At 43.1% G+C, this 12,116-nt stretch overlaps 1 protein-coding gene across 1 annotated transcript in view; it reads right to left on the bottom strand.

The window, feature by feature from the left end:
• The window catches only part of ACAD9 (acyl-CoA dehydrogenase family member 9), a 39,709-nt gene that overhangs the window by 4,366 nt on the left and 23,227 nt on the right, over nucleotides 1-12,116 (bottom strand). The window contains exons 12-14 of the mRNA XM_048491790.1: nucleotides 11,598-11,726; nucleotides 6,316-6,395; nucleotides 5,380-5,515 (exon numbers count right to left, since the gene is read on the bottom strand). Of these exons, the coding sequence (XP_048347747.1) occupies nucleotides 5,380-5,515; nucleotides 6,316-6,395; nucleotides 11,598-11,726 (345 nt within the window). The remainder of the gene's footprint in view (nucleotides 1-5,379; nucleotides 5,516-6,315; nucleotides 6,396-11,597; nucleotides 11,727-12,116) is intronic.

The following is a 12,116-nucleotide window of genomic DNA, read 5'->3' as shown; positions in this document are numbered from 1 at the left end:
TGATAGTAGTTGAATTTAACTGTGGAGCTTCCAGTTGGTCCACAGTCTCAGGAGTTGGAATGCTGTTTTACCAAAACATGCAGTACGAGATTTCCATGTGTGCAAATGATAATTTAGCATTCTGCTTGATTCATATTATGCTTTAGTAGATTTCAATAAGCATGCTATCCTTTTAAAATGGGTGGGGGAGGAAAACAGAATAGTAAAGTGTAACTTAAATTTTAAATTTATTTTAAATTTATACCCCACCTGTCTTCCCACTAAAGTGGCTTACATTCTCCTCTCTTCCATTTTATCTGCAGAACAACCCTATGAGATAGTGTGAGAGGCAGACAGTCCAGTCCGGAGTGGGTGGGTGGGTGGGAGTGCAGGGTGCCTGAGGATTGTGCCACAGTCCCATTGCCTTCAAAGAGGTTCTATGTTGCGCACAAAGGGTGAAAACAGAGAAAAAGTCCTGCCGTCCAGAAACCCAATCAAAGCAACAGAGTTACAATATGCTTTTTCATGTCATAATTCTGCCACCAACATGGGGGCCATTTCTTGGCTGAAAGCCCTTTCGAAAATGACTACAGCCGGCTCTGCCTTTGGAAATGCCCCTGGACAGCCCCCACCCTCTGGCACGAGATCTTGTCCCCTCCAGATGCTGTCAAAGCCTGGAGGTCTGGGCACTGTGGAGCCGTGCAGTGCCCCCTTGCCTGCGTATTTGCCTCTTATGCCGGCTCAACGTAAGTACTGCCTTTTACAAAAAGAAGATTTAGAAGTCTCAAAAGGGAAACTGCCATTGGGAAATAGATTATGTTACAAACACCTTTGTTAAAAACAAATGTACAGGTTTCAAAAGAACCATTAGCTATAATGTACAGGTTTCAAAAGAACCATTAGCTATAATGTACTGATACTATAGCTAGTTAAGTTCCAATTTCCAGCGATATTTATTTGTAACATTTCTATGCTGCTTTTCCACCTAAATGTTGTTCCCAAGGCAGTGAACATCAAAACCTTAAAACAGTTCAACCTTAAAACAACCTTTAAAATATATATCAAAATAATTTGATAAAAACATCTAAAAAGATAATCACACATAAGGCAATAAGGAAGGAGGGCCAACAGTTACTGGAGTGCATAAAAAAGAACAAAAAAAAGGCCTTCATCCACTGGTGGAAGACAATAATGGTGGGAGTTAGATTAATCTCCCTGGGAAGGAAGTTCAAAGTTTTGGCACCAACACCAAGAAGACCCTTTCTCAGGTTGCCACCTGTCAAGCATGACCTGGCAGGAGCACCCAAAGAAGGATGTCTGAAGATGACTGGGGTGGAGGGGTAAGTATGGGAGCAAACGGTTCTCAAAGTATGCTTGCGCATACAACACGCCACATAGAGTTCTAAAGGTCAATTCCAGCAACTTGAATTGGGCCTGAGAGCAAACTGGGAGCCAGTGCAGATGGAATAAGACTAAAGTGATATAGTCCCTACAAACCATTCCAGCCAACATTCTAACCACAGCATTCTGTATCAAACATACCCTCTGGGCAGATTTCAAGGACATCTTCATACAGAGCACACTTCAGTAATCTAATCTAGATGTTACCAGGGCATGTATCACAGTAGCAAGATTTTCCCTACCATGGAAGGGCCACAGCTGGAGTTGGTGGAAAGCATGCCTGCCACCATTGTTATCTGTTTATCTAACAGGAGGCCCAGGTTCAATAGCACCACCAAGCTACAAACCTGCTCCTTTGGGGGGAGTGTTAACACCAGTCAGAACAGAAGATATCCCAATCCCTGGGTCAAATCTCCCCGCGCCCTTCTCCAGTAACGGCCATTTGGTTGAGAGTACATTTCAGTTTGTTAGTCTTCATGTTTTAGGACCCTGTTTATGGTTTCCAGAGCCTCCACTGTATCTTCTGGGAGCGCAAGATAGAGCTGTTTTTCCTGCATATTAAGGGCAACTCAGCCCAAATCTCTGGATGATGTCTCCCAGTGGCTTTACATAGACGTTGAAAAGCATAGGGGCAAGACGGAACCTTGTGGGAGTCTGGAGGCTAGGGGCCAAGGGGCAGAGCAGAAATCCCCAGCACTACCCTCTAGAACTTACTTTTTAGGTAGGGCTAAAACCACTACAGAACAGTGCTTCCAAGTTCCAATCCTGAAAAGCGATCCAGAAGGATACCATGACTGATAGTATCAAAAGCCACAGAAAAACCCAGGAGAACTGACAGGGTTGCACTCTCCCGTCTATCTCGCAGTGCTGGTTATCCACCAGGGCAACCAGGCCATTTCATTTCTGTGACCAAGTCCCAAACCAGATTGAAGCCCACTTCAAGGCAGGGGTGACCACCCTCTGTCTCAGGGAGGCATTTACTGTCTCCTGGACTCCAGTACACCAGTACCCCCTCCCAGCAGATATAAGCAGCCAGGAGGAACAGGAATCATAAACAGGTGGTAGATCTTAAACTTCCAGGAATCCTGTCCACACCCTCAGACTGCACATGTTGAAAGGCATCTTACACAACCAGACAAAGTGACACCCAAGGACATCTGAACCTGTCACTGCTAATATGGAATTCAAGTTGGAACAGATGCTGCAGATTTTACCCACAAAGTGATTAGTTAAATGATCAGAGTGGGTTGTACAACAGGTCACACTTCCTCCTGCAGGCTGCAACCCAACAGGCCCTGACAAAAATTGTGTTGTATTGCAATGAATTAGCAGAGTAAATAATACAGCAGAGAGCATGTTGTTTTATAGATCTTTACTGGATAACAAAGTTACACTAAATGTAGGAACAGCAAACTCTATCTATGCAAGTGCTCAGTCTGGATATCTGTTCAGTCTATCTGTGCCTGTCTCTCCTCTTCAGCTGCAAGAGGAAGCAGAGAGATCTTTCCAGAAGCTCATGTAATTCTAGTCATGTGAATTCAACAGTTAACTCCTGTTTGACTGAAAGAAGAAGGCACTTGTAAAATCCTAACAAAATGCAATGGTGATAGAGAAATATTCTTTCTACACCATCATCACCGCTACAGAGTAGACTTTAAAATAAGTTCTAGCTTGTTCATTGTCAGATTTGTTCCCAGACTTTCTCCGCTGTTGCTCTAGCCACTTCCATTGTCTTTTCATCATCCACAGTAAATGAACTGTCTGAGCTTTTAAATCTGGGAGAGGGCGCCCAGGAGTGATAGTTTCAATTGCCCAGGTCATTTCCTCATTCCAGCAGTCAATTGGCATTGACAGAATCCTAGCCATACCAGCAGGAAAATTTCCTTTATTGATCCCCCACCCCTGCAGAGTCTTGGTAACCATTTAAGTCTAAACCCCAATAAGTGATCTGACCATGACCACAAGACCATCTTTAACTTCCCTACCATCAGATTACCTTCTTCCTTCCTAGAGCCGAACCCCAAACAAAGGGTGACCTGCATAGCATGTGGGGCCTGTTGTTACCTGATACAGGTCCATGGTTGTCATGAAGAACATGAAATTCTGAGTTGTCCCCAACAGGACAGTCTCACCATGAACGCTGAAGACCACCTGGAAAACTAGCCTAACAGTCTTTAATATCACTTCCAAAACTAACACCAGCTCAGGTAAGGAAACAGTAGGGCAGAAGGGTGGGTAGTAAACCAACAAAATCCCAACCCTTTCTCACATTCCCAGCACTAGATAAACACTAGCAAAATCAGCAGAGTTCTGGACAGGGATCGAGCCACGAGGGCAGAATCCCAAGATACTACAGCAAGAACATAAGAAACAGCCTGTTGGATCAGACCAGAGTCTATCTAGTCCAGCACTCTGCTACTTGCAGTGGCCCACCAGATGCCTATGGGAGCTCACATGCAGGATGTGAAAGCAATGGCCTTCTGCTGCTGCTGCTGCTGCTGCTGTTGCTGCTGCTGCTCCTGCTCCAGAGCACCTGGTCTGCTAAGGCATTTGCAATCTCAGATCAAGGATGATCAAGGTTGGTAGCCATAGATTAACTTCTCCTCCGTAAATCTGTCCAAGCCCCTTTTACAGTTATCCAGGTTAGTGGCCATCACCACCTCCTGTGGTAGCATATTCCAAACACCAATCATGCGATGTGTGAAGAAATGTTTCCTTTTATTAGTCCTAATTGTTCCCCCCAGCATTTTCCATGTAAGACCTCCTCTATGTCCACTAAGCCTATGCTGATGCATCACTGAGTACCCTGAAGAGCTCAGTTGGGATAGGTTAACTCCTTCTCCTTCCCCAGTCAAGTTTTAGTGATATATGCCAAGTCAGTCATCTCATCAAGAATTAAACTGGATTACTGCTGTTTTGCCTGCAATTGACCAAGCATTTAAAAAAGTGTTGTTGTAGCCCAGCAGGATGTTGTAGCCCAGCAGGAGGTCAGCAACATCACCGCAGCTGGATGAAGAACCGAAAGGGCAAAAGTCTGCAAATGTCTGATGTTCCTCCCCTTTCCCTGTACTTTTTCTTTCATCTCAATATTTGCCTCTTTCCCAAATCCTATTCACTGTGGCATGATTCTTGCCCTATTCTACTCTGCCAAATACATCCCTAGCCAGCAGGTGACACAAAGACAAACAACCACACTTAAACATGCAGTCTGGATCCCAGCTCTCACTTGGATCTGAACAGAACAAAAATGTAACTATCAGTATCATAGCTGAAGAAGAAATCTCAAGGTCACTTGTTCATCAAACCTTGTGCCAGTGTGAATGATACAGTTCAGAGCAGATAAAGCAGAAGGTAGGAGTGAGGAATAGGAAGTATGCCAAGAGGCAAAATGACAGAACAACTTAAATGATACAGTGCTTAGGGGAACAGCATCAGGACTTATTCTGAAGGCATGTGTGACAAAAGGATGCACGCTAAAGGAGTAGTTATGGGAAATCAAAAGACTAATAGATTTTGCCCCATTGCACTGAGTGCTGCACGCTGATCTTATGTTAGGATAACTTGGAAAAAGGAAGGGAAAACTGGAAAAACACAGACCACATTTTAACAGAAGAAAAAAAAATACTGGATGGCGATTTAAGGTAAAGGAAAACAAACCTCAAGTGGAGGCAGTTCCTCTGGACAGATCAGCTGTCATACCATGGAGGCTAGAAAAATAGGCTCTGGTTTCAAACTCCAAGGGTAACTTGACAGTGACAAATTCCACCATGTGATATACAATCCTGTGAAAGAATGCAGATAGATGTGCAGGGGAGCTACACATAGTGTGCCCAGCCTAGTTCTCACCAGCATTCATCAATCCAGGCACAACCTGCATCCCATGGAGGAATTTCACACTGAACTGGCACTAAAAAATCAAACCCCAGAATTTTAAGAAACACTGTTTCAGAAAATAAAAACCAGCCATTAAATATTACAATACCTGCATGTATTACTTACTTCCAGACTGGGATGTACTACTCCACTTTTACCATCTTTACCCAGAAGTCCTAAATCTACTTTTCGGCCCAAGCTGTCACGGATCCTCTTCACAAACATTCCCAATGCCACTCCCACATCTCCCTTCTTGATTTCCCTGTGGGATTAAAATATACAGGCTGCTTCAAGTTTAGACAGTTACTGCAAAGTTAATCTGTCTCTTCTGGACATAGTTAATTTGCACAGTTAATGGCAAAGTCATTTCTCAATTCTCGTCGCCCCACTCCCATTACCCAATTTTATTCCAACTACCTTTCATATGTACAAAATTATCTACATATAAAGCTTCTCACTCATCATACACCAATGGCAACAATGGCTCATTCAACTCATCAACTGGGCTAAGGTGTTTTGCACAGCATTACTGTTTGCACATTAACAATGCACAAGAGCCACATGGTCAGGCCTGATGCGCTTCTTCCAACTACTGCCATATTTATTTGTTGGCCTCTTGCTTTCCTAGTTCCTTTTCTTTTTGTATTGTGTACATTATAGTATAGGGAGCTGAACTTAAACCATCCACAATGCAATAACAGAAAGGAACTACATATATGTATGAAATACAACAGGAATCTATACAATGCTTTACTCTATCAAAATGAGAGAATGATTATTTGCATTAGAAATAATCTTTTGAGAAAATCTTACTCCAACCCTCCCTTCCACATCTGTTCCCACCTAATAATTTTCATTTTTCCTCCTCTCCCTTGCATGCCAGCCCTCCCTCCCCTTCCCTTGCATGCCACCCCTCCCCCTCCTTCCTCTCCACTAGGATGGGTGGGCCATGTACAGGGAACATTCTCAGGGTTAGAATCAGGGGCAGAATCAACTAGCTGCTGTAGGTTTCCTGGGCTGTGTGGCATTGGTCTATGAGCTTTGTTTCCAAACTCGACTTACTTGATTTTTTCGGTTAAATGTTTGCCTGCATGCTGCATTCCTGTCAGAGCAATATACATTCGTAGAACTTCATTTGTTCCCTGAAAAAGGAAACATTTTCTTAGGCCATCTGAACATGAAATTGCCAAACAGTTATTTACATGGAACTGTTACAACTACGTGAAGAACGAATTGCAGTTAGATAACTTAAAGAATGAAAATATTAATTGTCATAGAACCATGGTAGATGTCCTATAGTTAAGACATGAAACATTCTTAGATAAAATCGGTTTAATTACTTATATTGATACAGTATGCCTTATCAACATGAAACATGGCATGTAAAATCTATGGGGCTTGAGTTGTACACACACATTTGAAAAAAAACTGCATGAGGAAGGCTGACTTTAGGTAACAGTAATTTTTCTGGCAGACTGAATTTTTCCTGTTATTACTGAAATCCATTTGAAGATGTAGGTATTTTCAGAATTTCACTAATGAGACAAAGCATACCTTTGTTTACATTTTGTAAAAAGCCACTCAGCTGAAAGGTGGAGCGAAATGGTACAAGTCATACATAGAAAGTGGTAGATGCTACTAGGGGGTACAACAATAGGAGTCTTGCAGCACTTCAAAGACGAACAAGATTTTATTCCAGCATGGAGTACAGCCTGTTTGTCAGATGCATGTATTGGATCCCCACTAGGCAGACATTTATATATGAGGTTAAGAGAAAAAACAAACAAAACAAAAGTGTCAAAAGGCCATGAAATGCAGGAAGTATCAGATGAAAGGCCTTGTCAGAACTGATATTGATGTAATCAATAAATAAAGTCAGCCTGTTAGACTGTGGAAAAATTCTTATATGACAGCAGTATGACAGCCACTTCTTGCACAGCAGTTTTTAAATCTAATTAGCCATTCACATTACTGTGCTTCTGTGTAGCCATGGCAAGTTGGAAACAAGAACGTGCTCCATGGTAAGGTCACATTTTCAACCTATCTTCCTCAGCAAATAAATAGCTCTTGCCAATGTTACCTTCAAGGGGTATAAAAGATGGAACAATTCTCTAATCCCCTATTCAGCTACAAAGCACTAGCCATTTTGTGCTGTAAATTAACAGCAAGAGCTATTAATTTATTGAGGAAGATTTATTGAAAACATTACCTTACTATTACCTTACATTACCTTTTAGTTGCCAACTTACTGGGAGAACCAATTTACTGGGAGAACCCATTTGGATTCTTATGTTGCCAACTTACTGGGAGAATCCATTTGGATTCATATGTTGCCAACTTACTGGGGACCAAGGAAGTTTGTAGCCACATGTGTCAATTAGATTTTCGTATGGAAGACTAATAAACTCAGAGGGATGATGAGAGTTATTCCATGGGCAAGACTGCTGGAAGGGAAAGTGAAGGTTGGGCTCTCCTAAAACAAGAGCTCAATCAATCACTATTCCAGTAAGTTTGCAAGGAAACATGGTAAGGAAACATGCTTGCAGGACGGGCGAAGATGGGTCCGGCGGCTCGGCCTGGCCGGCCGCCGGGAGAGCGCCCGCCTCGCAACCAGCGGGGCGGGCAGGAGGCGAAGCCCGCAGCGCGGCCTGGCTGGCCGCGGGTGAGTGATGCGCCCGCCCTGCTGCTTGCAGGGCGGGCGAAGAAGGGCTCGGCCTGGCCGGCCGCCGGGAGAACGCCCGCCTCACAACCAGCGGGGTGGGCAGGGAATGGCTGCGTATCGACGCCGCTGGCGAATGTCATACTGCTGCTGCTTGCAGGGCGGGCGAAGATGGGTCTGGTGGCTCGGCCTGGCTGGCCGCCGGGAGAGTACCCGCCTCGCAACCAGCGGGGCGGGCAGGAGGGGAAGCCAGCGGCGCGGCCTAGATGGCTGCGGGCGAGTGATGCGCCCGCCCTGCTGCTTGCAGGGCGGGCGAAGATGGGCCCAGCGTCTCGGCTCATGGAGCCGCAGAACAGCGGCGGAAGAGCCGCATGCGGCTCGCGAGCCGCGGGTTCCCGACCCCTGGTTTAGACAAATATGAAGTGTACTACATTTCGCACATTTAGTAGGAAGCTACAGAGAAGTTCCAATTTTAAAAAAACTCTTCCCTGCCCACATTTGAAACACAGTTAATTGTCCATCAACATTTCTTATTAAACTTCTAAACAGACATGTTGTTTAAAAGATCTGCATCTCAAATTTAGCAGTCTACAGGAGTGTCCCTATTGGTGTCCTCTGGTATTCTCTCACAGCTTCTTTCCCCCATCAGAACAGCATGGGGAACCTTGTCAAAACCAATTTTCTTCTTTCTCAGATATAAATGGGAAGAGTAATGAATGTTGGCACTACTACAAGACTTTGAATTCAGTGTATTTCTTGGGGATTTTTTTAATAGAAATTCTAGGATTAAAAACATCTTTTTGCAAATTCACTCATGCTGTCCTCAAAAATGGGAACTGAAAAATTAAAAAAAAACTTGTTTAGCATGTAACAGAAATTCAAACATCCACAACATCAAAGGTGGAAAAAGCAGACAAATAACTTTACCGACTGCATCAGATTTTTTTTTAACAGGGGTGGAAGTCTGCCTCCTGTTCATGTAGCTTGGATGTGGCCAGAGACACAAATCCTTGGGCACAGAACAAAGGATGACAAAAGAGCTCTTGGTCTTAGCACCACTGGCTCACAGAGCAAGCCTCTGAAGGAGCAGTATACGAATCCAGGAACATCCCTGGATGAACGCTGCTGTTCCTGTCTTTTTTTTTTTTGGGTTGCAAGTCATTTGGGGGTCACATAACTGAGAAAACAGAAGCAGTATGTCTTTTAATTCCTCCTTATAATCATGCCTCCCCTCTCACATGCCACATTCTACATCAATCTTGGGGATCCCCTAATTTTCAGGAGTACTTCTTTTAGTAAGTATAGAGGAACTGCAGTGGAAAGGGACAAAGATCCACCCCCCCCCCCGCCAACTACCTCATTTTGTGGTTGATTGAATCTAATCCATTGTAAGCAGAAAAGGTGTTCTGTTATAGGCATGAGCACCCATAAAAATTATCCGTGAATTTTGTTTTCGGGTTTCTTTAACCCAGAAATTTCCCATAAAGTAGGGGAGAGAGTTCCATGCCATGCTGAGCTTGCCCAGAGGTGGCAGCAGGGATTTAAAAAGATGCAAAAGTTGGATGCTATTCAGCTTTTTCAGCTCCAGGTATATTTGTCTAGGTATATAACTGGGGGTTTTTTTTTTTTGGTTTGGTAAAGAAAAAATCTGAAAAAAGCCTGAAACCAAATCTAGTTCTGTATTTTTCTTTATTGAGCTCCCTTTAAATTTCAACTCCAGAAACTACCTTTCAGTTCTAATTCTTCTTCAAGATGGAAGTAACACAGAAGTTATATTTAATAAGACTTTGAAATATTGAAATTAATGACACAGAACACCATTTTGGAAGGAACAGCAATACTGATTTGGAAATTAGTCCTTTCATCAAACACGAAATCTGCTAAGTGGTTGTGGCACACTAACAATTCTCTGTTTGCAATTATCTGGCAAGGAAAGGGAAAGCTCACAGTAGTTTTGCTAAATTGCATTTTCTTTTCATGGTATACCTCCAGAAGTCTTGTAAGTTATGCATAAAGCAGGCAACACCAATGTTCCAAAACTTTCCTTAGAGTCTGAAAGAACAATCAGACACCTGCACAAAGTCTTAGTAGCAAAGCACATTTTAATAGTGTTCAGTTCTAAACGATATAATAAAATTCTGACAAAGAGAAAACTATACTTTTAGCAGGTGTTGCTATAGCAATTAAACCTTTCAAAGTGAACAGATGGCTGAATAACTAGCTAACTAAAATTATTATATACATTGACTGAGAATGCCAAGCAGAACTGATGCACTTTACATATTCACTTTTAATCATAAACAATATTATGCTCAGCAGCAAATGCACTTGAGAGCATTCAGAGCCAGGCTGGAATTGTCAGTGCTAACTAATCGAATAAGGTGGATTATCTGATGGTCTGTTGAACCTGATGGCCAAACACTGTTTAACAGAGGGCTTTTGTGCACTTAACCCTTCTTGACAGCTGTGTACTTCGCAGTGGGTTTGTCCTGTGGTTTGCCGGTTGCAGCATCCCCCAGCCATGCAGATTTGCCCATTTTTGCCTACCCCCACTTCCTTGCTATATCCCTGATGGAAGAACTGCTGATGGGTGGGAGAGGAAAGCCGGGAGGACAAAGAAAGCCCAGGGGAAAGTGAAACTCATACTGATTCCTTTCATTTTCCCTGTGAACCAGGAGGAAAAGTTGGGCTTTACTAGGTTTTGGAAACCTTGACAAGAGTCTGACCCATGGTGCAGGGGATCTAAAGAGGCTAAAACATGCACGATAGAAAGAATCAGTCCTGAAGGGAATGAACCCTCACTGCAAAGCTTGTCATGAGTACATAATTGGCCAGAGGCTCCACATGTAATCAGCCTTCCTGGATAGCTTCTCCAGGTTTCAGTTCCAGTTACTAGTAAATACAAAAATATGAAAACTTCACGGTCTACAGAGTATTTGACATCTTTCCCTTCTGCTATTCAACTATTCTTACAGAAGGAAAGTTGGAAATGAGGCAGAAGCTGAGGAAACTAAACTGAGAGAGCTTAGCACTGGTTCTCTATCATATCAGAATTCTCTATTAACTGTTAATGTCTCCGAACTGCAATCACAAGCCTTCACTAAAGGATCGATCTCATTATGTGAAGCTATAGCTTACAAAATTCTTCAGATTAAGTCTTTGCACAAAATCAGTTTAGTCCATGGGCTTATGTATTTTTCTTGCTCCTAACTCTGTTCTGCAGCTATGAATTCAACTGAGTTGGTAAGCAAAACACCTTCTAAACAGGGGTCCCTACTGCAACAATTATTATTTCTGTTCTGACAAGCAAGAGAAAATGCTCCCAAGGTGAATGGGCCAACATAGGTGACTGGAAGGAAATGCGCAGATATCATTTTGGAAATACCAGACAGACCAGTCCAAATGTTGTGCTCTGGCTGCTGTGACAAAGCAAGCACTAATTTACAGAGCAGCTGTTACCCTGGCATCCTATGCATGGCCAGTGGGGTACAGCCAGGTTCCACAATCTATATGCCATGAAGACTACCTTATAATGAAAAGTATCAAATGCAGGACAGTATCTGGAATGGGGGAGAGATCCAGTGACACTCAAGAGGCCACAAGGCATCACGTTCTTCTTCCCCAGCTTTATGCTAGTAATCTAAAACTGGATTTGAATTTATAAAATAGGAGTAGTAATACTTGCCTCAAAAATCAGAAGTATTCTGCAATCCCGGAGATAGCGCTCATATGGATAATCTTTCATGTAGCCAAGGCCACCGAGGATTTGTAAAGCTTCACTGACACAAACCCATGCACTTTCAGAACTAAACACCTGCCAGTAACAAAATAATCCAAATTATTATTGCAAAAATAACTACCATATTCTCTTTAACTAGAAGAAGAAGAGTAGTAGTAGTTTGGATTTATACCCCGCCTTGCTTTCCTGCAAGGAGACTCAAGGCAGTTTACAAACTTCTTTCCCTTCCTCTCCCCACAACAGACACCTTTGTGGTAGGTGGGGCTGAGAGCGTTCTGTGAGAACTGTGACTAGCCCAAGGTCTCCAGGTAGGCTTCACAAAGTTATTTTAAAGTTATTGTTCAGGGGCCAGATAATTACTCCCCTACTATAGTAGGACAGCTGAACAAAGAAACAAATTGGAGCATTTCATTACAACTTTATTCTTGCCAGTACTGTACTGGGATGAGGGGGGGGGGAAGCATG

The sequence above is a fragment of the Sphaerodactylus townsendi genome, linkage group LG03, assembly GCF_021028975.2.
Source record: "Sphaerodactylus townsendi isolate TG3544 linkage group LG03, MPM_Stown_v2.3, whole genome shotgun sequence".
NCBI classification, from domain to species: Eukaryota; Metazoa; Chordata; class Lepidosauria; order Squamata; family Sphaerodactylidae; genus Sphaerodactylus; species Sphaerodactylus townsendi.
This window is presented reverse-complemented; position numbering and strand designations above follow the sequence as displayed.